The sequence below is a fragment of the Sinohyriopsis cumingii genome, chromosome 15, assembly GCF_028554795.1.
Source record: "Sinohyriopsis cumingii isolate HCF-2022 chromosome 15, ASM2855479v2, whole genome shotgun sequence".
NCBI lineage: Eukaryota > Metazoa > Mollusca > Bivalvia > Unionida > Unionidae > Sinohyriopsis > Sinohyriopsis cumingii.
Genome location: NC_142975.1, coordinates 110,651,631 through 110,677,564, shown reverse-complemented (window position 1 = coordinate 110,677,564; position 25,934 = coordinate 110,651,631). Strand labels below are relative to the sequence as shown.

The 25,934-nt window shown below is 32.2% G+C and overlaps 1 protein-coding gene across 1 annotated transcript; it reads right to left on the bottom strand.

Moving 5' to 3' along the window:
* Positions 1 to 7,723: 7,723 nt before the first annotated feature.
* Positions 7,724 to 20,732, bottom strand: LOC149782473 (uncharacterized). The gene is made up of 9 exons (XM_089933897.1): positions 20,602 to 20,732; positions 19,252 to 19,373; positions 18,031 to 18,372; positions 16,503 to 16,616; positions 15,967 to 16,207; positions 12,675 to 12,861; positions 12,024 to 12,317; positions 11,303 to 11,379; positions 7,724 to 10,889 (listed from the first exon to the last, which is right to left on the bottom strand). The coding sequence occupies exons 2-7, from the start codon at positions 19,290 to 19,292 to the stop codon at positions 12,238 to 12,240; spliced, it is 1,005 nt and encodes a 334-aa protein (XP_089790023.1). The 5' UTR covers positions 19,293 to 19,373; positions 20,602 to 20,732; the 3' UTR covers positions 7,724 to 10,889; positions 11,303 to 11,379; positions 12,024 to 12,237.
* Positions 20,733 to 25,934: the final 5,202 nt, after the last annotated feature.

The window sequence follows — 25,934 nt, the reverse complement described above, 5'->3', positions numbered from 1 at the left end:
TTCAAGCAATAGCTGTTGGTACAAAGACATTCTGTATGAATCCTGTACTTAACATAAACAGTGCTGTCATAAATTGTAAAGAAATTGTTTAACTTCTTGGAATTGACATTGACTATCAACTGCAATTTGATTCAAATAAAAAAATCTATAAATAGAAAACTTCAAGGCATCTATCTGCCTTGAGATTTATTGGTCAAAAGCTAACTAGATGCAACAAACTAGCAATCTTTTATATATTTATCCTCTCCAATTTCAATTTCTGCCCCTTAACCTGGATTTCTGCAGTGATATAAGCGCTACTAAACTTGGGAAAAAAAATACAAGAGTGTGCTTTGAGATTTGTGTATGATGATCTTAAAAGCAGCTATCATAAACTTTTACTTATGGCCAAAAATGTCAACTCTAATGGTGTACAAACTTTGGGTTATGGATTTTGAGACTTTCAAATTACTGAATAAGAAACTCCGAGGTGTTTGGACAATTTAATAAGTTTTAAACACTATAAATATAATTGTAGATATTCAAATATTTTAGATGTCCTAAGAATTAAAACCTTAACATTTGGTACACAAAAAATATGTTAGAGCTGCCACTGTAATGACAATATTTCAACAATAACAGTAGATACCAAATTTTGATAACAGTATGGAAGTATGTTATACTGTCATTTTACTGATCAATAACTCTTTAGACAATTTGGGGTGGGCGCAAATATAAAGCATAGACATCTTTATTTGCATGTGAAATGAATAAATACATTGGATAAATTTATATGTAATTCTGTATGATGGTGTTGATACGGGCTCAAGGTATGAAAAGTTAACTTTATATCTGTTTTATTTAAACATGGGAATGTTATTTTGGTTTCAAACAAAATCTAAATGCGATAACTCCTATCTATTTTGTTATTTCTAGGAATTTGTTAATAAACATCTGATGTAAATTACAAGTAGAATAACTACCTTTTACATTCTCGTACTATTCTTGCGAAAACATTCATAACCACTAAGATAAATCAGGTGTGCATGTTTCGTTATTTTTCTTTTAATATTTCACATGGGCCGAATCGGCCTGGCATTTGGGCTGAATGAACCTGAAATTTGGTCCTAATCTGCCACGGTCCAAATCAGCCAGCATTCCTTCCTGCGGCTTGCTCAGGCAGAATTAAAATAGCTGTTAAATGCTCCAATTAATTACCTCTTTTAATGAGCTATCTGCGACCAGATTACTAATTACTGTGACAATATCTTACACCCATATCTTTCCGCTTTCAGAAAGGGTCTCAGCTGTCATACAATGCTAATGTGACTACCAGAAGACTTGCTCATAGCCCTTAATCAAAACAAATTTTCTGCAAGCGTTTTTATGGATTTATCAAAAGCATTTGATGTTTACCTCATCAACTCCTCCAGGACCTTCAGAAACTGGCAGTATATGGAATCTCAGATTTGGCATAAAATACTATGGCAAATTGTCTCTCAAACAGACGACAGTGTGTCAAAATAGGTAACTCCGATATTTCATGGGCAAATATCTATAAAGGGTTACCCCAAGGATCAATTCTTTGTCTCATACTTTTGGACCAAATGCCAGGTTGATTCAGATCATCTGAAACAGTATTAGGTTGCATCACGATTTGATAGTGTGTGATGTGTGTGATTTGGATTTTTTAACGTAGCTTTAACAATTTTTCAGTCATATTGTTATGATGTCTGCAGCGTGGCAGTTTATAGTGATGTCTAGCACTGGGGCATCATGCCGCAGGCATGCAAGCATGATGTCCCACCCAGTCACATTATCCTGACACCAGGCCGACCAGTCCTAACACAAATCTCTTAATGCTGAGCGCCAAGCGAGGTAGCTGTTAGTATCATTTTTGTAAGTCTTTGGTATGACTCGGCCAGGGATCGAACCCACAACCTCCTGCATCCAAGGCAGATGCTCTAACCATTAAGCCACCGGAGCGGTGGGATTTGAATGTGAAATTTAACCTCTGTTTAAAATATAATCTTAATTTCCCATGACCATCTCAAAATATGCATTTAAGGAAATAAACCCCAATTGTAAACGTAAAACATTGTTTTGCAATTTAGTGGTGAAATATTTTTAAAACAGCTCATTCACCTTTATGCAAAATTTAAATGGTTTATTTTATTGAGAAATAATAAAATTACTAACAATTTTAAAAAAATTTGAAATAAGGGCTCATAGTAACACGTTTTATCTATATATATTGGTCTGAGTATGTTAATACTTCTGTTAGATTTATTTAGAATTAATATTTATCCTGTACATTGTACCACAGACTGCTAGTGCTAAGTAACACACACACACACAAAATGGTGGTGTTATCTCTTTTGAAAGATGAAATATATTTTACAAATCTTTGTTTGAAGCACTATATCATAGTAGTCATGATGGTATAAGGACTGGTGTGTGCAATCAAATTGATGGGTGCCTGGGATGAAATCTCCGTAGAGTATGAATTAAAAATTCTCTAATTATTATTTGTATTAAATATTCATTCTGTCTATCATTATCATGCATTTTCAAGCATAATCCAGGGATAGCACTTTTCCGTTCTGTTTGCTGCATATTTGCATCTGTCTAATAATGGATTCTATACACCTTGATTTCTGTCAAAGGAATCCAGAATGACTGTGTGGTTAAGATGGGAACTAATGACAACATGCCAGTGTGTCTATTAAGTTGTGAATTAATGACTAGGTCAACATGCCAGTGTGTCTATTAAGTTGTGAAGTAATGACTAGGTCAACATGCCAGTGTGTCTATTAAGTTGTGAATTAATGACTAGGTCAACATGCCAGTGTGTCTATTAAGTTGTGAAGTAATGACTAGGTCAACATGCCAGTGTGTCTATTAAGTTGTGAATTAATGACTAGGTCAACATGCCAGTGTGTCTATTAAGATGAGAACTAATGACTAGGTCAACATGCCAGTGTGTCTATTAAGTTGTGAACTAATGACTAGGTCAACATGCCAGTGTGTCTATCAAGTTGTGAAGTAATGACTAGGTCAACATGCCAGTGTGTCTATTAAGATGAGAACTAATGACTAGGTCAACATGCCAGTGTGTCTATTAAGTTGTGAACTAATGACTAGGTCAACATGCCAGTGTGTCTATTAAGTTGTGAACTAATGACTAGGTCAACATGCCAGTGTGTCTATTAAGTTGTGAACTAATGACTAGGTCAACATGCCAGTGTGTCTATTAAGTTGTGAATTAATGACTAGGTCAACATGCCAGTGTGTCTATTAAGTTGTGAATTAATGACTAGGTCAACATGCCAGTGTGTCTATTAAGTTGTGAAGTAATGACTAGGTCAACATGCCAGTGTGTCTATTAAGATGAGAACTAATGACTAGGTCAACATGCCAGTGTGTCTATTAAGTTGTGAATTAATGACTAGGTCAACATGCCAGTGTGTCTATTAAGTTGTGAATTAATGACTAGGTCAACATGCCAGTGTGTCTATTAAGTTGTGAAGTAATGACTAGGTCAACATGCCAGTGTGTCTATTAAGTTGTGAATTAATGACTAGGTCAACATGCCAGTGTGTCTATTAAGATGAGAACTAATGACTAGGTCAACATGCCAGTGTGTCTATTAAGTTGTGAACTAATGACTAGGTCAACATGCCAGTGTGTCTATCAAGTTGTGAAGTAATGACTAGGTCAACATGCCAGTGTGTCTATTAAGACGAGAACTAATGACTAGGTCAACATGCCAGTGTGTCTATTAAGTTGTGAACTAATGACTAGGTCAACATGCCAGTGTGTCTATTAAGTTGTGAACTAATGACTAGGTCAACATGCCAGTGTGTCTATTAAGTTGTGAACTAATGACTAGGTCAACATGCCAGTGTGTCTATTAAGTTGTGAATTAATGACTAGGTCTACATGCCAGTGTGTCTATTAAGTTGTGAAGTAACGACTAGGTCAACATGCCAGTGTGTCTATTAAGTTGTGAAGTAATGACTAGGTCAACATGCCAGTGTGTCTATTAAGTTGTGAAGTAATGACTAGGTCAACATGCCAGTGTGTCTATTAAGTTGTGAATTAATGACTAGGTCAACATGCCAGTGTGTCTATTAAGTTGTGAATTAATGACTAGGTCAACATGCCAGTGTGTCTATTAAGATGAGAACTAATGACTAGGTCAACATGCCAGTGTGTCTATTAAGTTGTGAACTAATGACTAGGTCAACATGCCAGTGTGTCTATCAAGTTGTGAAGTAATGACTAGGTCAACATGCCAGTGTGTCTATTAAGACGAGAACTAATGACTAGGTCAACATGCCAGTGTGTCTATTAAGTTGTGAACTAATGACTAGGTCAACATGCCAGTGTGTCTATTAAGTTGTGAACTAATGACTAGGTCAACATGCCAGTGTGTCTATTAAGTTGTGAACTAATGACTAGGTCAACATGCCAGTGTGTCTATTAAGTTGTGAACTAATGACTAGGTCAACATGCCAGTGTGTCTATTAAGTTGTGAACTAATGACTAGGTCAACATGCCAGTGTGTCTATTAAGTTGTGAATTAATGACTAGGTCTACATGCCAGTGTGTCTATTAAGTTGTGAAGTAACGACTAGGTCAACATGCCAGTGTGTCTATTAAGTTGTGAAGTAATGACTAGGTCAACATGCCAGTGTGTCTATTAAGTTGTGAAGTAATGACTAGGTCAACATGCCAGTGTGTCTATTAAGTTGTGAATTAATGACTAGGTCAACATGCCAGTGTGTCTATTAAGTTGTGAATTAATGACTAGGTCAACATGCCAGTGTGTCTATTAAGTTGTGAAGTAATGACTAGGTCAACATGCCAGTGTGTCTATTAAGTTGTGAATTAATGACTAGGTCAACATGCCAGTGTGTCTATTAAGATGAGAACTAATGACTAGGTCAACATGCCAGTGTGTCTATTAAGTTGTGAACTAATGACTAGGTCAACATGCCAGTGTGTCTATCAAGTTGTGAAGTAATGACTAGGTCAACATGCCAGTGTGTCTATTAAGACGAGAACTAATGACTAGGTCAACATGCCAGTGTGTCTATTAAGTTGTGAACTAATGACTAGGTCAACATGCCAGTGTGTCTATTAAGTTGTGAACTAATGACTAGGTCAACATGCCAGTGTGTCTATTAAGTTGTGAATTAATGACTAGGTCAACATGCCAGTGTGTCTATTAAGTTGTGAAGTAATGACTAGGTCAACATGCCAGTGTGTCTATTAAGTTGTGAATTAATGACTAGGTCTACATGCCAGTGTGTCTATTAAGTTGTGAAGTAACGACTAGGTCAACATGCCAGTGTGTCTATTAAGTTGTGAAGTAATGACTAGGTCAACATGCCAGTGTGTCTATTAAGTTGTGAAGTAATGACTAGGTCAACATGCCAGTGTGTCTATTAAGTTGTGAATTAATGACTAGGTCAACATGCCAGTGTGTCTATTAAGTTGTGAATTAATGACTAGGTCAACATGCCAGTGTGTCTATTAAGTTGTGAAGTAATGACTAGGTCAACATGCCAGTGTGTCTATTAAGTTGTGAATTAATGACTAGGTCAACATGCCAGTGTGTCTATTAAGATGAGAACTAATGACTAGGTCAACATGCCAGTGTGTCTATTAAGTTGTGAACTAATGACTAGGTCAACATGCCAGTGTGTCTATCAAGTTGTGAAGTAATGACTAGGTCAACATGCCAGTGTGTCTATTAAGATGAGAACTAATGACTAGGTCAACATGCCAGTGTGTCTATTAAGTTGTGAACTAATGACTAGGTCAACATGCCAGTGTGTCTATTAAGTTGTGAACTAATGACTAGGTCAACATGCCAGTGTGTCTATTAAGTTGTGAATTAATGACTAGGTCAACATGCCAGTGTGTCTATTAAGTTGTGAAGTAATGACTAGGTCAACATGCCAGTGTGTCTATTAAGTTGTGAATTAATGACTAGGTCTACATGCCAGTGTGTCTATTAAGTTGTGAAGTAATGACTAGGTCAACATGCCAGTGTCTATTAAGTTGTGAATTAATGACTAGGTCAACATGCCAGTGTGTCTATTAAGTTGTGAATTAATGAACAGGTCTACATGCGAGTATGTTGACTATGCAGTCCGAATGCATACACCATCAACTTTGTAGCAGATATGTTTTGTGTGCTTCATCGTGATGGTATATGGACTGGTGTGTGCAGGCAAGACGATGGTTGCCATTTACCTGCTGACGTGGGCTCAAATCTCTCTATAGTACGAATTAAAACATTTTTCTACACATACAGGTCTGGGTGTTTCAATGACTTTATTAGATTTATGTATAATGTACTGTTAACAGTATCTTAAATAAATTCGGAAATTATTATATTGTTCGAAATTGAAATTTTTTAATTCCCAAAAACCAATTTTATTGATAGTATTGGGTAAAATGCTGTATGATTATACATGTCTAATATGGTTTCTAAGCTTATGTTTTTAAAGGGTAATATATGCTATGCCTATACTTGTATAACATGATACTATCTAACCTTATCTTGGTATAGGGTGAGACACTGTGCTTATTCTTGTACAAGATAAGACTTTCTAACCTTATTCTGGTATAAAGTAAGACATTCTTTGCTTATTCTGGTATAGAATAAGACACCATGATATTATACTTATATAACATTATACTATCTAACCTTATACTGGTATAAAGTAAGACATTCTTTGCTTATTCTGGTATAAAATAAGACACCATGATATTATACTTATATAACATTATACTATCTAACCTTATACTGGTATAAAGTAAGACATTCTTTGCTTATTCTGGTATAAAATAAGACACCATGATATTATACTTATATAACATTATACTATCTAACCTTATTCTGGTATAGGATAAGACACTCTATGCTTATTCTGATATACATTAAGAGATCCTAATATTATGCTTGTATAATATTATAATATCTAACCTTATTCTGGTATAGGGTAAGACATGCTCTTCTTGTTCTTGTATAAGATTAGACTTTCTAACCTTATTCTAGTATAAGGTAAGACACCCTAGTCTTGCATAAGATGAAACTTTCTAACCTTATTCTAGTATAAGGTAAGACACCCTAGTCTTGCATAAGATGAAACTTTCTAACCTTATTCTGGTATAAGGTAAGACACCCTAGTCTTGTATAAGATTAGACTTTCTAACCTTATTCTGGGATAAGGTAAGACACCCTAGTCTTGTATAAGATTAGACTTTCTAACCTTATTCTAGTATAAGGTAAGACACCCTAGTCTTGTATAAGATTAGACTTTCTAACCTTATTCTGGGATAAGGTAAGACACCCTAGTCTTGTATAAGATTAGACTTTCTAACCTTATTCTAGTATAAGGTAAGACACCCTAGTCTTGTATAAGATTAGACTTTCTAACCTTATTCTGGGATAAGGTACGACACCCTAGTCTTATATATGATTATACTTTCTAACCTTATTCTGGCATAAGGTAAGGAATTTTTTTAATTTAAAATTTCTAACCTTATTGTTGTATAAGGTAAGACAACCAAGTCTTGTATTATTTTAAAAATTGACATTCTATCTTTTTCTGGTTATAATGTAAGACACCCTATTTTTTTAATAAGATGAGACTTTTTAACCGTATTGTTTGATATAGGTTAATATGCTCCATTATATTAGGTTTCAAATATGTAACAAACACCATTTTTAAAATTCATGTTATTTATTAATGTGTAACAAATTTCAAACCAGTATCATATGACTCTTTACATCCAATTAAATGTGGCAAATACTGTCAATTCATAAATATTTGGATTGATTGTACTTTAAAATATGTATAATGAAAAATAAAAGGCACAACTCTACACACACACACACAACACATTCTTTATTTCCAAAAGGACAAATCACTTTTGAACATTTAAATATGGAAAAAGACTGTCAGAATGATAAAATGAGTATTGAGACAATCTCTATGAGTACCCTATTGCACGTTGACATACAAATAATTGATATGAAACTAAATACAAAAGGTTTTAACATAGGTCACTTACAAGTTATATTGAGAAAAATATACCAGATTAAGTTAATGTTGTCTTCCCAGGAAAATAATATACATGTTTTAGGACTCATTAAAACCAAATTTAATGCTAACCACAACAATAAGCTATTTCACTGTCGAGGCTACAATAAACCAGTATGCAGGGACAGAGACAGCAGGGTAGGTCTTCTTGTATATATTAGGGAAGATGTAAATGCAGAAAGGCTATTTGACTGGGATTCCCATGAAATTGAGAGTATCTGCGTTGAAATTTCTCAAAATAATTTAAAATAATTCCAAGTTGGTTTCATTTAAATGCCACCAGTTCCTCCAAAGCAATTTGGAATGATAACTTTTTGAAACAAATGGAAAATGTTTTTGCACAGGAAAAAGAAACATATTATAAACTTCTCAATATAAATAAGGAACTTCTAAATACTGAAATAAGGAACAACTGGATGAAATGTATTGAATCATTAGGCCTAGTCCAGCGGATAAAAAGCCCACAAGGGTAACATAAAAAGCAAGCACTCTTAAACCTACCAGACAATGTGGCTTGTGTTGATATACCAAATGTTGGTCTTAGTGACCACTATCCTACTTTTTTTACAAGAAAGGTTAAATACAAGAGAAATAAGAAAAATCTACACAAAACTATCACTTACAGATCGTTCAAAAATTTGTAATAAGTATAATTTTTCAATGACTTATATAAAGTTCCATGGAATATGATCCAAAATTTGATTGACATATAGAAGAAAATCTGAGTGTGAGGATGTACTTATTTATGAATGTAGTCTCTAAGCATGTACCACTTAAAGTACATAGAGTAAAAAATGAACTCCAACCTAGTTGGATTACTACTGAAATCAAAGATGTTATGAAAACTAAAGACCAAATCAAGGCTATTGGGAATCATGCATACCGGTACTATACATTAAGGAGACAAAAAATTACAACTATAATTAAAAAAGCTATATAAAAAAATATTATCAATCGTTGCTTTAAACACAAAAAGCATCACAAACTCCATTTGGAAGAACACACTGGAGGAACACAGAAAGATCAGACAAGTAAAATTCTCTCTTCTTCTGGTAAATGTCACCATAGTCACTGATGACACTAACATTGCAAATGTTTTCAATCAATTTTAACCAACATTACCACAAAGCTAAAATAACCAGTAATAAAAAAAATCTTTAATGAACTGAAAAGTTCTGCAGCAGCTAATTCTTTAATGAGGAATGTTTTTCTCTACCCCCACCATGTTTAAAAAAAGTGTATTACAAAATGTCTCTGTGAACTTGATACCAAGAAAGCTAAACGACTTGATCAAATTTGTCCACGACCCATTAAATCTTCTGTCTCTGCTATTTTAGATAGCAGAACATGCAGAATAAATTTAATTATTTCAATCTCATCTCTCCCCAAAATATGGACAACTGCAAAAGTAATTCCATTTCACAAATGTGGTTATAAGGATGATGGCCAATCTCAATACTACCAAAATTGTCAACATTGATCGAAAAATATGTCAATAACTCATTCATGTCATATTTAACTAAACACTTGCTGTTACACCCTAATCAATCAGGCTTTAGACAGAAACATTCATGAAAGACTGTCTTGATCTCCCTAACTAATAAATGTCTTCAAACACTTGACCAAGGTACATAGGATCTGTATTAGCAGATATCAAGAAAGGTTTTGACATTCTGAAGTTGTTAAGAGACCTGGGAGGCTATGAAGTGTATATGTCTATAGTCTATGTACATGGATCAGTGTTTTCTGTAGTAGTTCATTTCACACAGCATTTATAATTTTATATCTGTAGAAGTCATTTTTCAGGTCTTTGTCATTAAATGTAGCCAAGAGTATATAATTTGTTTCACATTAAGTATTTAAAACTAGTTACGTGGCTTAAGCTGCATGTAATTATGCTGACCTTAAAATGTATTGTGCTATGCCTGCATATAGGATAAAATTGACTATGGAACGAACTAGCTTAATTCCAAAAAGCTTGACATCATATGCAAGTGTGTTTTTGTCTTTCTCGAAATGCTTTTGTATTGTATGTTATCAAAGATGGATTTAACATATGTTTCTATGTTTTTGTTACATATTTCTTGTTGTTTTTGTTTGATTTTGGAACAACTAAGTCAGGCACAGCATAAGATACCATAGGTTTCTTTTTTACTGAGACAACTGGTCTGAGATGATTAGACTGAGATAAGAAAAGTAAGGTTATCAAAACAGCTAGATTTAACTGTCACATGGGTGAGAAATATAGATAAACAGCATATTCCATATATGTTTATGCATAATGTGTAATGAAGTTTAAAATAGTGTAATGATTACGACAAAAGTGTAATGGTTGACATGTATACTTATACATAAAAATTTAACTCTTGCTTGACCCAACATTTTAAAATTCTATTGAATGATCAAAATTTGAAGAATTACATGTTCTTGTTCCATTTAATTTATATAAGTAAGTATCATATTCCTCTACTTTCTCTTTAATTTTTTTGGTAAATGCCTGGATGGTGTAAGATTGAATCCCCAACACCATATCTGGGCTGGTGACACATCTTCTGTCCATACTATTCTTTCTCCCCTCTCCCCAGTAGCTCTGATTGTACAAGGTGACCAGCTGCCACTCACAGATCCCTTGTACCACTTTATTTTTAGTTGACTTTCCATCATCTCAACGACCTGGCCTAACTGAGGCCATTCACCAGCATATTTTGGTAAGTCCAAAAGCACCATGTCATCGAACCGAATAGGCTTGATACACAATTTCAACTTGCTTTGTTTCCCAATGAGAACCTGAAATTTTGTATATCGTAAATTCTTAAATTCACACTTGAGAAAATTATTGTATGTAATTGGCATCAAAAACAAATTTATATGCTGCTACATTACTTATACCTGCAAATTAGTTGTTCAAATGAGTAAATTTAGTTTGCACACTTTATGATCCATGTATGCATCAGACATTTAACAACATTAATAAAACAAAAGACAACCTTTGTTTTGTTTACGATCAAAATACGCTTACATAGACTTTCAAAAAAAGATCTGTTTTATTAAATTAAACATAATTCGCCTAATAATAATGTTATTATACTTATAGCATTGTCCTTTTGTGTGAAGATACTTAGACTTTTCTTAAGTTTTATGGCTGACAATATTACCTCCTAAAAGTTAATTGTATTAGTAGAAACCGTTATAATACTTACAGGAGGAATACATGCATCTTCATCTACAAATTCAAAAGCACTGGTTGGCAACTCTTCCTCTATGTTTTGGATTTCTCCTGCAAAGAAAATAATTTATGCATAAAAATGTCTGGAATTGATGATATTATGCAATATTATGTTTTTGTCATCGCAACTGTCACATCATTTATCAATATCAGCAACATTTTCAAATAACATTGAAACTGGACAGATCCATGTCTTGGAACATTGTAAATTGTATGCCTTTATGTGATAACTTTTAAGCTCAAAGCATAAAATACATTTATTAAATGTGTTTTCATTATTAGGTATGCCAAGTTGTTATATTTTATCAAGTTTTACTTTATTGCTCAGTGTGTTTATATAATTGCTTTATACATGTATACTGCATAATGTTTTGTCTGTTATGCAACAATTGCAAGTTTTCATTATGAATTTTAACCTTATAAACTGGTTATATTATGAAAAATATTGTGTAATTTTTAGTGGAAATCAAATTAAAATGTAACATGCTTTAAAATGCTACAACATACATACATATATATTTATCAACAAGATAACCAATTTGAAATAAAGTGCATCATCAATTTTTGTAATTAACATATTATATTCGTAAGTACAAATTTATTAATTTCACTCAAAAGAAATAATAATATGGAATGCATAAACATTGAGTGAGATGAATTCTCCGACTCATCGCTACAGATCACTGCCATCTCACCTCTGTCTGCGTGGGTTCGAGTCTCAGATTCAGCCAATCGGGTTATGAGGGAAAGCTTGCTAGTAGCTTCTCGTGGGTCAGTGGTTCTTTCTGGGATTTTTCCCCGGGTTCGTCCATTCATCATTTAAACAGGCCGACATATATAACCTATCTTGTGCTGAAAAATGGCATCAAACCCTACAACAACTACTAATACAAATACCATGATCATCCATTAAATATATAACTTACCACCGACAGAAGTTGATTGTTTTAAAATTTCTAATGGCCACTCAGCATCAACATAATCCAAGTCTGCAAATAACTGATATGCAAATATAAAAATTTGCTTATTTCATATAAAAAAAAATCATTTTAAAGGTCTATTACATATGCACTTGTTATGACATTTGTTAGAATAATTTATTTTAGTTTCCTTCTTAATCATTCATATTTCATTTTACTTTGGTTGCTTCATTACTTTAAAATATAAAGATGTTGAAATCTTCATAAAATAATATTTGATACTGATTGCTATGTCATATTATATTATTATAATTTACTACAATATCATTAAAAATCTTACAATTTTTATTTAATGTAATATCCTACACTGAGATGACCTAAAGTGAGTGATTAATATATCAATAAAAAAACAATGTAACTTATTACCTTTGTCAAAATTGCTAAAAAATTTGATCCACCAGGTTTTGTCATCATCACTGTTGAAAAACTGAAAGCTATTACGAATATCAGCTTCCAATTTTTCAACCTCAATATCGTCAAAATTTGGAGACAGAAGGCTTGGGATACCCACTGGGTTACTCTTTATAATATACCCATCACACTTATTCCATGACTAAAAATGAAAATTTATTCTCATTCTGTATGGTATTATTAAAGTAAATAAATTGTATAATGTTATATTTTGTTTGTGATCTTTATTACTAAAGACAGTATAATTTACGATAGGTTTAAAATATATTAACTATATGTAAATACAAGTAATTTCTGTTATTATTATGAAAACAAATTACACCAAAAACAACATCATACTAATAAAAAGCTCATCATCAGCGATTCTGAGCAAAAACGAGCAATGATAAAACATAAAACGTTTCATTATTTAATGAATATAATTATATCTACATATGTTCATATCATGCAATTATTTAATATATACTAATTACGAGTATTTTCTTTTCTGGATTATAAATGTCCCAATAAATTTTATATTAATTCTGCTACAAATTTCATCATAATAAACACAACTGTACACTAACTAGTTTACAATAAGTGTGTTCCTTTGAAAACATTGGTTGATGTTTTTAGATTACCGTATTTACCGCATATGTTGGGACACGATAAAATAATAATTTTTTTTCCTGTCCCAAAACTTATGGTGAAACATTTTTTCACTTTGGTCATATGTCCCAAGACTTAAGAAACGAAATAAAATTGTATTGCATTTGTGCTCCCCCCCTCCCCACTGCACGTTGCAATAAAATAGATAAATAAAACGTTGAATTGATAATAAAAAGAAAGAAACTAACCTTGTGTTGTTATCATTTATTCCTTTTTTCAACATGAGCATTTAAGAATAAAATATTTCTACGAAATCCATAAGCGTAGGATTCCATACTGTAGCATGTATCAATTATGTCCGATACCACACACCATGTTGTTCACATGAACATTGAGAAGCAATTGAGTGTGGTTGTGCTCCAAAGTTTGAACATGTTATCCGACTGAAAACTGGAGCCAACAAAATCGCAAACAAGAGGGAAATAGTCAACCGAAATCTTGAAGACGCCATTCACGCATGACACGGTGTTGGGTGCAAAATAATCAAGATTGAATTATATCCAGGTCTACAGTATGACAGTATGTCGCAAATAAAAATGATCATTTGAAAACACATTCACTTAAGTGTAATTGACAATCTTTTTACCATCTTAGGTTACAAAATTATCTTTACTATTTACCCGCAGACGTCAATGATACTTTGTATTAATTGTAACCACAGATGCCAAACACATAGAACATAGAAGCCCTGGTGGTGAATAAACACGACTGGCAGCAATCAGTTAACTCTTCCTTTGAACCTACCGACAGGACATCAAAGACAAAAGGTGATTTTTATTACAAAGCAAGCCGATCTCAGAAGCCGACTTTGGTTACTTGTTTTTTTTGGTAATGGATATCAATACAAAGGTTATTTTATTGCAAAGCATGCCAACATCGGAAGCTGACTGGATTTTGTGAAGTGAGCCGATTTTTATATATTTTTTTTTTGTTTAATATACAAAGACGGCCGAGATATGGAAGCAAACTTGGGTTCCTTTTCAATTATATTCACGGGAATTTTGAAAATAAATTGAAACAATGGAACAAATTTTGACGCAATATAGTGCTTTGTGCACAGATGTCGATGAATTCGCAAACGAGAGGGAAATAATCAACCGATATATTGAAGACAACTGCCATTCACGTATGGCATGGTGTTAGGTTCAAAATAGCCAAGAATAATTTTTACCCAGGTCTACTGTATGACAGTATCTCGCAAAAGAAATCATTATTTAAAAACATATTCACTTGAGTGCAAGAGAAAATCTTTTCGCCAACGCGGGTTACAAAAGTATCATTACTATTTATCAGCAGACATCAGTGCACTTTTGTAATAACTACTACAAAAAATGCCAAGCACATAGAAGCCCTGGTGGTAAATAAACACAGCTGGCAGCCAACAGTAAACTTCTTCTTTGAATTTACTGACAGGACATCAAAGACAAAGGTTATTTTTATCACAAAGCAAGCCGATGTCGGTAGCCGACTTTGGACTCGGAAGCCGAATTTCTTTTAAAGGATATCAATACAAAGATTATTTTATTGCAAAGCAAGCTGACCTCAGAAGCCGACTTGGAATCTTTTACGTGTGCCGATTTTTTATATTTTAGCTTTGAATAAACAAAGACGGCCGAGATATGGAAGCTAACTTTGGTTTCTTTTCACCATTATTCACGACATTTTTTAAAATAAAGTGAAACAATGGAACAGTTTTTAAAGTTTACAATATAATGCTTCGTGCACGAACACTGATGACCCAGCATCATCCAGAAGATTTGGAGCAAAATAAAATCACGTGATGAATAGATCATTTCGCCGACAATATGATCATTAACATGGATGAAACTCTATTGTACTTTGATCGCATTCCTGGATGGACTGACAATAAGATGGGCATCAGAGGTCTGAGAATTAGCAAGACTAGTGCAGATGTGAAAAAATCTGACTTTTGTCCTTGCAGTTTCCGCTTCAGGTGGTGTGTTGTCTCTAACATTTTTTTCACGGTATGAGAAAGCTCAAAATATATTCATATACCAAAAGAATAGATCGTACGTGTGCAGAAGGGTTGTGTTGAAGAGATGCTGCTGCAGTGGATTGAAGAGTTTTATGTCAAGTATACAGTTTTATATTTTTTTAAATAAAATATCAGTTGGAGTGCAATTTCTGACATGTAATTTTCGAATGATTTAAATGGTGTCCCACAACTTACGACTCGAAAAAAACGATGTGTCCCAGAACATACAGTGCACAAAAAAATTACTTTTAAAATTAATTTATGGTGTCCCGACAAATACGGTGTCCCAACATATACGGTAAATACAGTAACTTAGTTTAAACATGCTGATAATTATTGAAATAATGTGAGTGCATGAGCATATTAATATCAACACTTACTAATCAGCATGTCTAGATTACCTTAATTAAACAACATTCTCTAAACAAAATTAAATTTCACTGCTGATACTACCAAAACTTCATTAAATTATGCTTCTCATTTGGCAATTTCTCATCATAATACTTTTATGAAGCTAATGTCTTTGTATACTTCATGTAGTATTTAAGTGTGTCTTTATTATCTTTATGGTAAAAAAACCATATATTTCTTAAAACTATTAACCTTATCGGTAGACCATTTCTTCCAGTACATCTCAGCTCTCCCAGCCTCTCCAAGCACAATCTTGAAGACATGCGGCTTAGATTGACCTTTTAAGGGTTCAATATACTCATTCATCCATTCTGTGACATTAAAAGGTCTGGATGTCTTTATCCTAGTTGGAGTTGGATGATAGCATTTTTCAAATGAGGCCATTAGGTTATCAACTGTCAATGCTGCATGTTCTGACAGCCAAATGGATAAGCTGAAAAGTTATTTTTTATATATATTAAAATCAATTAATTCCTACTGTATTTGGAATTAACATCGTAATTAACAAAGAGTCAAATAATGAAAAAAGATGACAAAAATGAAAATTCCAATGAGGCACATTATTTACAACAATGTCAAAAAATATGATGTGTGTTGTGTGTGTGTGTGTGTTTGTGCATACAGTATCTTTATTAAACGTTATGTTAAAAAGGTTGAAAGATAACCAACGGTAATAACTCACATATTCCACTAATTTCATTGACATGATCATAAAATTATCAACTAACCGAGAAAAAACTTGATCTATATCTCCATGGGTGTACCCAGCCATAAGAAATGACACCTTCACCTTCTGAAAAATTATCTTTTCAACAAGCAATGACAGAAATGCCAACACGTACCTAAAACGAAAGCAAAGTTATAATTGTACAAAGGTAAATTTTTGATATGCCAAATGTGCAATGGTTTTGTCATAACATTGCTAATAAAAAATTTAGCAGGTTTACTGAAGCATATATATATATATATATATATATATATATATATATATATATATATATATATATATATATATATATGATTAAATGATCATGGTTGGCTATTTATCGATGTCTAAATTGTACCTATTCACTCACAAAGTAAATAAAGTCCAAAGGACTTTATGTAAACTTTATGAGTGATTAGGTAAAATTTACACATCGATAAATACCCAACCATGATCATTTAATCCCTATAATTCCAGTTTTCTTTTCTAACATCCGATCAGCGGATTTAACCAACAAAACATTTACTTTTATGTACATCAAAGTTTTCTTTCATTAGCCTCTTAACTGAGATAGAATACATAGCCCTATCTTCGCTAGGCAAGATTCATTGATCAACTCTTTATACTGTGATATGGGGTAGAATGTCATAGCGGGTCATGCCAGTGATATAATGTTATGATCATTATTTTAATATATAAAAAATGGTTGTTGTGGTTAAACTAGGAGTATTTCCCTTTTTTTTGAAAATTATGCTTGCGTGTAGCACGTGTTGTTATAGCAACGTCGTTGTTACTTTCTACGCATTTCGATCTTTCAAAAGCAAAATTGTGTCCATTTTTAGTGACATCCCTTGGTTGACATATGACCCTGACCTTTAATTACCGCTGCTGTAACATGTTGTCAATGTGAAATGCAACAATTTTCGACGATTACCTTCTTAAACCTGACATATGCCTTCTTCAGCAAAAAGGACGAGTGTTGGAATGCAGCAAGGTCTGTGCAATTACATTGTTTTAACTTCTAGTGGTCGATTTTAAGCTGTGGCTTGTCATTTTTGATCAGAAATCACAGGAGTGGGTGGGTGGGAGCTTGTTGTTATTATTATTAGGGTGCAAGGTGATGATATAGATAAAACTTCACATCAAATGATCTTGTAACAGAGAACCAAAAAGTAGTCAGCAGAATTTATCGATGTGTAAAAAAAATTCCAGATAAGTATCACGTGACTGTTTACAGCCAATCAAAGCACAGAAAACATTATAAAAATTGGAATTATATATATATATATAATTAATATTTTGTTAATATCACATACAGAAATGCATAATACATAATACTTGCTTTTTCAAAGCATTATATAAACTTGCTTTACAAATAAACATTAAAAACCATATTAATTATTGTGGTAAGATATATATAACAACACCTTTCCAATAATCATTTTTGTTTTATAGTCATCTGCATTGTATATATTATTATTAATAACATTTGGGTGTTGTGAGTGAATAATGAAATATGAAGGAGCATAAATTGTCAAATTAAACCTCACCTGTTCTTGTTTTCTCTGCAACAACTGTCCATTTGAAGATAAAGAACTTTGGGCAAACTGTCTTTCAACATCAAAAATACCTCCATTAAAATTGTTATCATCAGATTACTTGAATAGCTCCACTGGAACATATCAAAGAAGCCATATGTTCCGATTCCATGTACAATGACACCAGTTTGATGCATTTTAAGCTTCCACATGGAACTGGTGTACTTACTGGCATACACAAAATGTGGAACATATGTCTTACTTTGATTCATTCCATCAATGATAACTGACAGGTATTTTGATGGGTATGATCTGGCCTTTGTCTGATGTTTATAATATTTTTGTCGTTCAGCACTGCAAATAAAAATATATAATAAATTGATGAGTAAACATAGTGTCATTTTATGAGTATTGTTTTTTACATGCGTATAAATGTTTTAAATAAATTAAGGACTGGTATTATAATGACCTTACTACGATCAAGCAGAACAATCCCGAGTGCTATAAATAGCTATGTAACAGAAAACTCCAAACATGTATTACTACGCTCAATTAAGATTTCTGTCTTTTAATGATGCAAACAAAATAACGTAACAAATAATTAAAGTCTAAATTATAAGAGTTTAACGTTGTTTTATTCTGAGTTTATAGTGGTATAAACTGTCAGTTGCTGACTCACACAGCTTCGGGCATTATTTGCTGTGTGAGTCAGCAAATGACAGTTTATACCACGATAAACTCAGAATAAAACAACGCTAAACTCTTAAAGGAATGAGTAATAAAGTTTTGATATTCCACCAAGTATGAAGGAAAAATATGATGTGAGCCAACAATTTCTCTGCAGTTCAATGCTATTTGTTGGCTTTTCCTGCTTCATGTCAGCTGTTCAAGTCTCCGTGTTATATTATCAAAGAATATGATCATGCACACGCTTAACATTAACAAATATGTGCAGTTTAAAACATCTGGGGTGATGCTGTAAAGTTAGTCAAGTGTTCCCTAACTTGTTTCACCAATTGTAAGATGAAACCCGGAGCCAAATAAAACACTGATAAACCAAATATCTTGATTTTTTGGCTTCAATCAGTTCTGATATAGATATGGCTTTAAAACGATATGTTCATATAGGAAATAACCAAAAGTTTTCCAAAATACATCGCCAATCTGATTGCTGTAAAAATTGTAATGACACAAAAACAACTGAATTATTTATTAATAAGAACTAGAACTTACGTTTGTTTCTTCAAATGACAATCTCGTCTTGCCTTTAGCATCTCCAGTTCTTAAGTGTTTCTTGTCTTAGCAATACTTATTTTGATAGATGTACATATATTGCATTTGGAAAATCTTGAATTCTGTAAGTACATTTTATACAAATTAGTTAAAAATAAATGCCATAAATAAGATCTTGAAAACAATATTTATTAATAAATTTATCTGAATATTTCTGATATTAATAACATTATTACCTAAAATATATTCATTCTTTACATTGTATGATTTATAAGAAGAATTTATCATTTTACTGATAATATTCACATTTGATGTACTAGATTTTCATTATGTTCATTGCTTTTAACTAAAAAAGTGGGCTATAATTTGAAGAAAATAGTTTTAATGTATTAACTTTGTAGATCTTGTTACATCTGTGAAGATCTAATAAACTGAAAATTAAAAGGGTCATTACCATTTGACAACTAATCTAAATTAGTATCAATACATACCGAGAAAATGTTATACAAGACCTTTCATTTTAAAAACAATCATCAAAATCAAAACAATATTTATGATTAAAGTTTATTGTCTGGTAAATCTACAGATAAAATATGTTAAGTGATTTATTAAATTACAGTGTTGGAAATACAGTTTGCCACTTTGAATTGCAAAGATACCTTTGGTATTCCAATATGATGCATTTCTTTCCTCCACAGCCTCATGAAATGTGACAATGAAATCATCAAATTGTTAGGAATTAGTCTGTCTTCATTTTCTCAAACAGACTTGTTTTTGTGCAGCAACTGGGCAGATAAAATTTCTTTGAGTCTGGCAATTTTTCGGCATATTTGTTTGCATACTTTTGGAGCCATGCTATAACTGCCATGCTTTGAACACTTCTCCTGCCTAAACAAGATGATTTGGGCACAATCACCTTTTCTTGGTCTAAGCAAGAAATGAAAAAAAGCGTTAGAGCTAAAATGTTTCTCAATATTTATCAAGTGGTTTGTTGGGTACAGACAATGAGACTGTCTTATCTATTTATCTGTCATATTATTATACAATTGGCATGGTTTCCCAGTTATTTGATTTTCATAATATATATATGGTAAGTTAGGGTTATGTGTACAGTATCTGCCTGGGCTAATTAGGGTCATTGATCTATGTTGCTTTGGGAATAAAAGCTTAGCTTTCCATATTTTTGAAATTATATAGTCATTAATGTGCTTAAACTTATGCAGAAGAAATGCAAAACAAAGTCATACATTAGCTTCATACTTACAACATTATACGACAATCTTCAAAGAAACTAATGCTTAATATGCATAAAGAATGGGAATAAAAAAGGTTCATATTCCTTATACTTACTACAAAATTTTTTCCTTATGGCATAAAAAGATGAACTTGGTATTCCAAGAATTAGCTGGAAGGCCACACAAGAGACAGTTTTTGTTCCAATAACATACAGGAATTTCCAATTCATTTCGTTTTCACAGAATCTTAAATAAAGAAAATAAATTAAATAACAAACATATGAATGAAAAATATTAGGTGTTTTAATTAAGAGAATTTGAACGACACCCAACCCCTTACAGCTGCTACTACCTGTAAAAGTTACACTAATATTGGTAGCATTATATACCCATCAAAATTTATAAACGATGAACACCAGCTGAACTAAATAATAATTGACACTCCCACACACTAAAAAATGATCATGTTAAGAAGGGGGCAGAAATGCTTAATCTTGGTTATATAACAGGAATAATGGTCATCCTATATTTTCTGCTCGAGTTAATTATCAATAGTAGTTTATGCAATGGCATATTGTAAAGAAAAATAAAACAGTAACAGGAATAAACAATGTTTCTAATCATCTGCATTGGACATGCTAATGTTGCTACATTTGAACTGTGCTGTAATGTTGTTGTTGTTGTTGTTGTTGTGGGGTTTAACGCCATTTTTCAGCACACGATAGGCCATATATGGCGGCCAGTATTAATGGTGGAGGAAGAACCCGGGAAAACCCCGGAAAGAACCACCGACCCACGAGAAGCTACTGGCATGCTTTCTCACATATCTACATTGGCTGAATCTGAGACTCGAACCGGCGCAGAGAGAGGTGAGATGGCAGTGATCCGTAACGGCGAACGCTTTAGACCACTCGGCCACTCGGTGTGCTGTAATGATAAACAAAGAAGTGTCTCATTTGGATAATAATAATGTGTGATGTTTAAATGTTTAATACATCACATTCCCTAATTACATTATTTTTTATATGGAAATCTTACATAGAATGTGACCAAAAGAAGTCGAGTAGCCACTGTTTCTGTTCATGGTTTGACATTGTTTGATATGATTCCTTGCCCGCAATATATCAGCTTCACATAGTGAGGCCACACACAACATTGTGGTGCAGCATAAAGTGGCAAGAAGCATATCAACTGGAAGAATTCTATGTCGTCTTTGTTCTGGAAAGGAAATTATTATAATTATAATTGTGACAATCATGCAGGTAAATGAACAGAACATCAAATGTCAATTAACCTACCCATATTTTGTATTCTGATAATAAAAACATCCAGTTAATTTTTTAAATTTTAGTTAACAATAATTATGATACAAAATAACTTCATCGTTTTAATATTAAAACCATCTATTATATTTTTAACCAATACGATAATAACATTAACAGCAATGAGCTTAGAATGTTAGGCGCCATTAAATTTAATTTTAAGTAATTGTGCTGAGGAAAATAGATCCTGCATGTTCATTATGGCACCCATGTTTGATGTTTGGTGATCACAATTTAAAATTATCACCAAATGTATATAAAGAAATTGGTTAAAACCATAATACCATAAAATTTCTGTTGTGAACAACGTTAATATTTCTTCTCATTTATAATAAGTAACAACAAAATTTTGTAGGTGGCTGCCATGGTGGTCACATCTGATGTCAAATCCGCAACATATAATTAATATGCTATTTTTTCTCCGCGTGAACTTCCATTTTAAATCATTACTGGCTATGTCATTATGGTGAAATGGGAGCTACGTGTTTTGTTTGCCAGAAGTGCTGTTATATTGCAAAATATTACATACGCTGTGTTGCTAAATTGTCTTCAAAGTCACTGTCATCATGTCCCTGCTGTAATGCACTATTGCGACCCTGCTTTCCTGAAAAATTAACAAGATTTTAACATGGTAAATATAAATACTTTAATTTATATTGCATTATATGATTCTTCATCTTTACTTTGATGAAAAGATTAATTATCACTTCATGTTTAATTATTAGTCAGTATTTTGGGTGGATGTATTTTACCCGAGCTTTAACGATAAGACTATTACAATTCTTTTCAAACCACACTTTATATCTCGGTCATTTAAAATATTCTATTCATCCATGTGTAACTTGTTTGCAGTGATCTAAGTTTATGTCTCTGACATTTGTTTATTAATGTAAATACTCACTTACAAGGATACCAGCTATACTGAGCATTGTACTTCATAAGAAAAGTACTAAATAAAACTTGTCTACTAACAAACTAACGTGGTGTCCTGTACAATTTATGATTGAGTTCCATACAATATCACATGTCAATATCTTATGTTTATACTCTCTTAATGTTGTGGACCTTGATAGATGAAGTATTTTGTAATAATCTTCATTTGAAACATCATGTTAATTTGTGTTCTCTGAACTCATAGTGTGTCACTGAATACTATGCAAATTGCTAACACTGAAAAATCAATACAATTAATTTATTTTCATATATATATATATATATATATATATATATATATATATATATATATATATATATATATATATATATATATATATATATATATATATATATATATATATATATATATATATATATATATATATATATATATATATATATATATGTATGTACTGGTCTCAGCAGGCTAATTCCCCTTTTTAAAAAAATCATTTCTGTAGTATATTTCTTTAAACTAAAATAATTCCTGTATACCAAAAAATGAGCACCAGAAGTGATTTTCATTAGCTAAAGTTATATTGTATGATTTAAATGTATGCATATGATTACTGAAAGTGAATATTGTGCAAGAGCAAAAATATAAAAAGTGTATATTATTATTATTTTTTTAATTTTTTTATTTATGTAATAAAGCAATGGAAAAATGAACATTATCCATAAATCATGTCACGTAACTTCAGTAGCAGACTGCTGTAGGCCCTTTTCTCAGCTCAGTATTTCCACGTTATTCCATCAATTGTCACTGGCACTTCCTTGTCTTTTTACAATGGTATCTCTCCTGAGTTTACCCTCAGATACAACCTTAACTTTAATTATCATTGTTTGTTTATTACTTTGTTTAATAATTGCATACTTAATTACGTTAACCTCAAATGCTAATAGTGAAATCATCTGACCATGAATTTTTAAAACCTGTTAGACTAACGCAGCCATAACTAAGGCACTTTTGATGTCAGTTACGAATTTCCTGAATTGAATACCATTCTAGAAAAGATATAATGGTGACTTGAAATAACTTTGCGATTATTTGTTATGTGGATGTGTTGTTATATATATATATATATATATATATATATATATATATATATATATATATATATATATAATAATAATGAGGACTTTGTATAGCGCCTAATCTTTAGAAGCTCTAAGCGCTTTACAACATTAGACAACACCTGTAAGATAAAAAACATATAATGATATGATTACAAAAACAAACACCATGACATTCGAAAACATCAAACATGCTGAGAATATTTAAGGTAGGAAACATTATTAGGTCTTTAAGTTTGTTCTTGCAGTCAAAATAAGTGAGTTTTGAGAGCCCTCTTAAATGTGATCACTGTGTCTTTGTGTCTATGTTCAGTGGGCAATTCATTCCACATTGCTGGGCCCTGGTATGCAAAAGAACGCTGTCCATATGACTTTGTTTTCATAGTTGGAATAATGAGTATACGATTGTCAGAAGAGGAGCGTAATTAACTTGCTGGCGTGTACACATGGGTGAGGTCAGATAGGTATGTTGGACTAGAGTCTGACAGTGAAATGTAGCACAGAGAACAAATTTTGTGTTTGATTCTGGATCGAATGGATAGCCAGTGTAGGGTACAGAGCAGCGGGGAGGTGTGCTCTGATCGTGGTACTCTAAGTATGATCAGAGCAGCTGTGTTTTGAACTTTTTGAAGTTTCTGGAGCAGATATTGAGATGAACCAGACAGAATTGAGTTACAATAGTCTAGTCTTGAAAGTACTAATGAACACACAAGCGTTTTAAAATGTGAGAGTACTGTCCAGAGTAACACCTAGGTATATATATATATATATAATTATTCAGAAGTCAATATTTAATGTATTTTGTTTTGTGCGTTAAATTAAATATTTTCCCACGTTTTAAAGGTTAAAATGAAAATAAGTTTGTTTATAGGTTCAAAATTTGACTAAAAAGACAACAACAGTTTAAAAATAACAGTAGGTAAAAATTTAATGATAACAGCGAAGTACATTATACTATTGTTTTACTCATCAATAACTATTTAATTCTTTTCAAAATATAATGTGAGAAAGGCTCAATTTACATTAGAAATTAATAAATACATATACTGAATCAATTTATATGCATTACTGTTTGATAGTATTGATACTGGAATGATTTATGGAAACTTGACTTAATATTTTGTTTATTTGAAACACTGTAAAGAAATTTTGGTTAACAAAATCTAAATGCGATAACTCATATAAATTTTGTTCTGATTTTGGCAAATAACTATCTGATGTAAATTTAAAATCTGAAAAGTATATTCTAATACTCTGCTTTCAAAACAGTAATAACCACTAAAATAAATCGGGTATGCATGTTCCATTGTGTTTCTTATAATATTTCACATGGACTGAATCAGTCTGATATTTTGGCCGAATCAGCATGTAATTTGGGCCGAATAAGCCTATAATTTGGGCCAAATAAGTCCATAATTTTGGCCAAATAAGTCCTTAATGTGGGCCAAATAAGTCCATAAAATGGGCAAAATAAGTCCATAATGTGGGCCAAATAAGTCCATAATGTGGGCCAAATAAGTCCATAATGTGGGCTGAATCAGCCACGGTCCACATCAGTTTGCATTCCTTTTTATTATCTTCAATAATGACATTTTTTTTCCATAAATGTTTCTGATTTTTCACAACTATATTGATGACAAACACTTGCCTTCTCTCAACATGACTATAATATTATGAAATCTACTTTTTCAAAACGAATTACAATACCTTGATAATGTTGTTCAACGACAATTAAATAAATGTATATTATTTTCATGTAAAATGACTTTTCTGCATTAATTTTTTTACTAAAAAATTATCAATTGGGTGGAGGGGAATAACTTAAGTGTGTATGGGAAAGCATGTGTATTTTAGCATTGTCTTTAAACAACATAAACATTTTAGAAAACAAACAATTAACAACAAGAAACTAAGAACAGAAAAACAACAAAATAAAGCAAAAATTAACATAAAATGAATAAAATAAAATAAAAAAATTAACAGGACCCCCCCCCCCATAACTTATGATTGTTAGTACTATACGACATTTAAACTAATTGTTATATAATAGTTTATATTCGGTAAAATGTATCCAAAGAGCTAATGTTTCTTATTCTGTAATGCAACCCGACTTCTA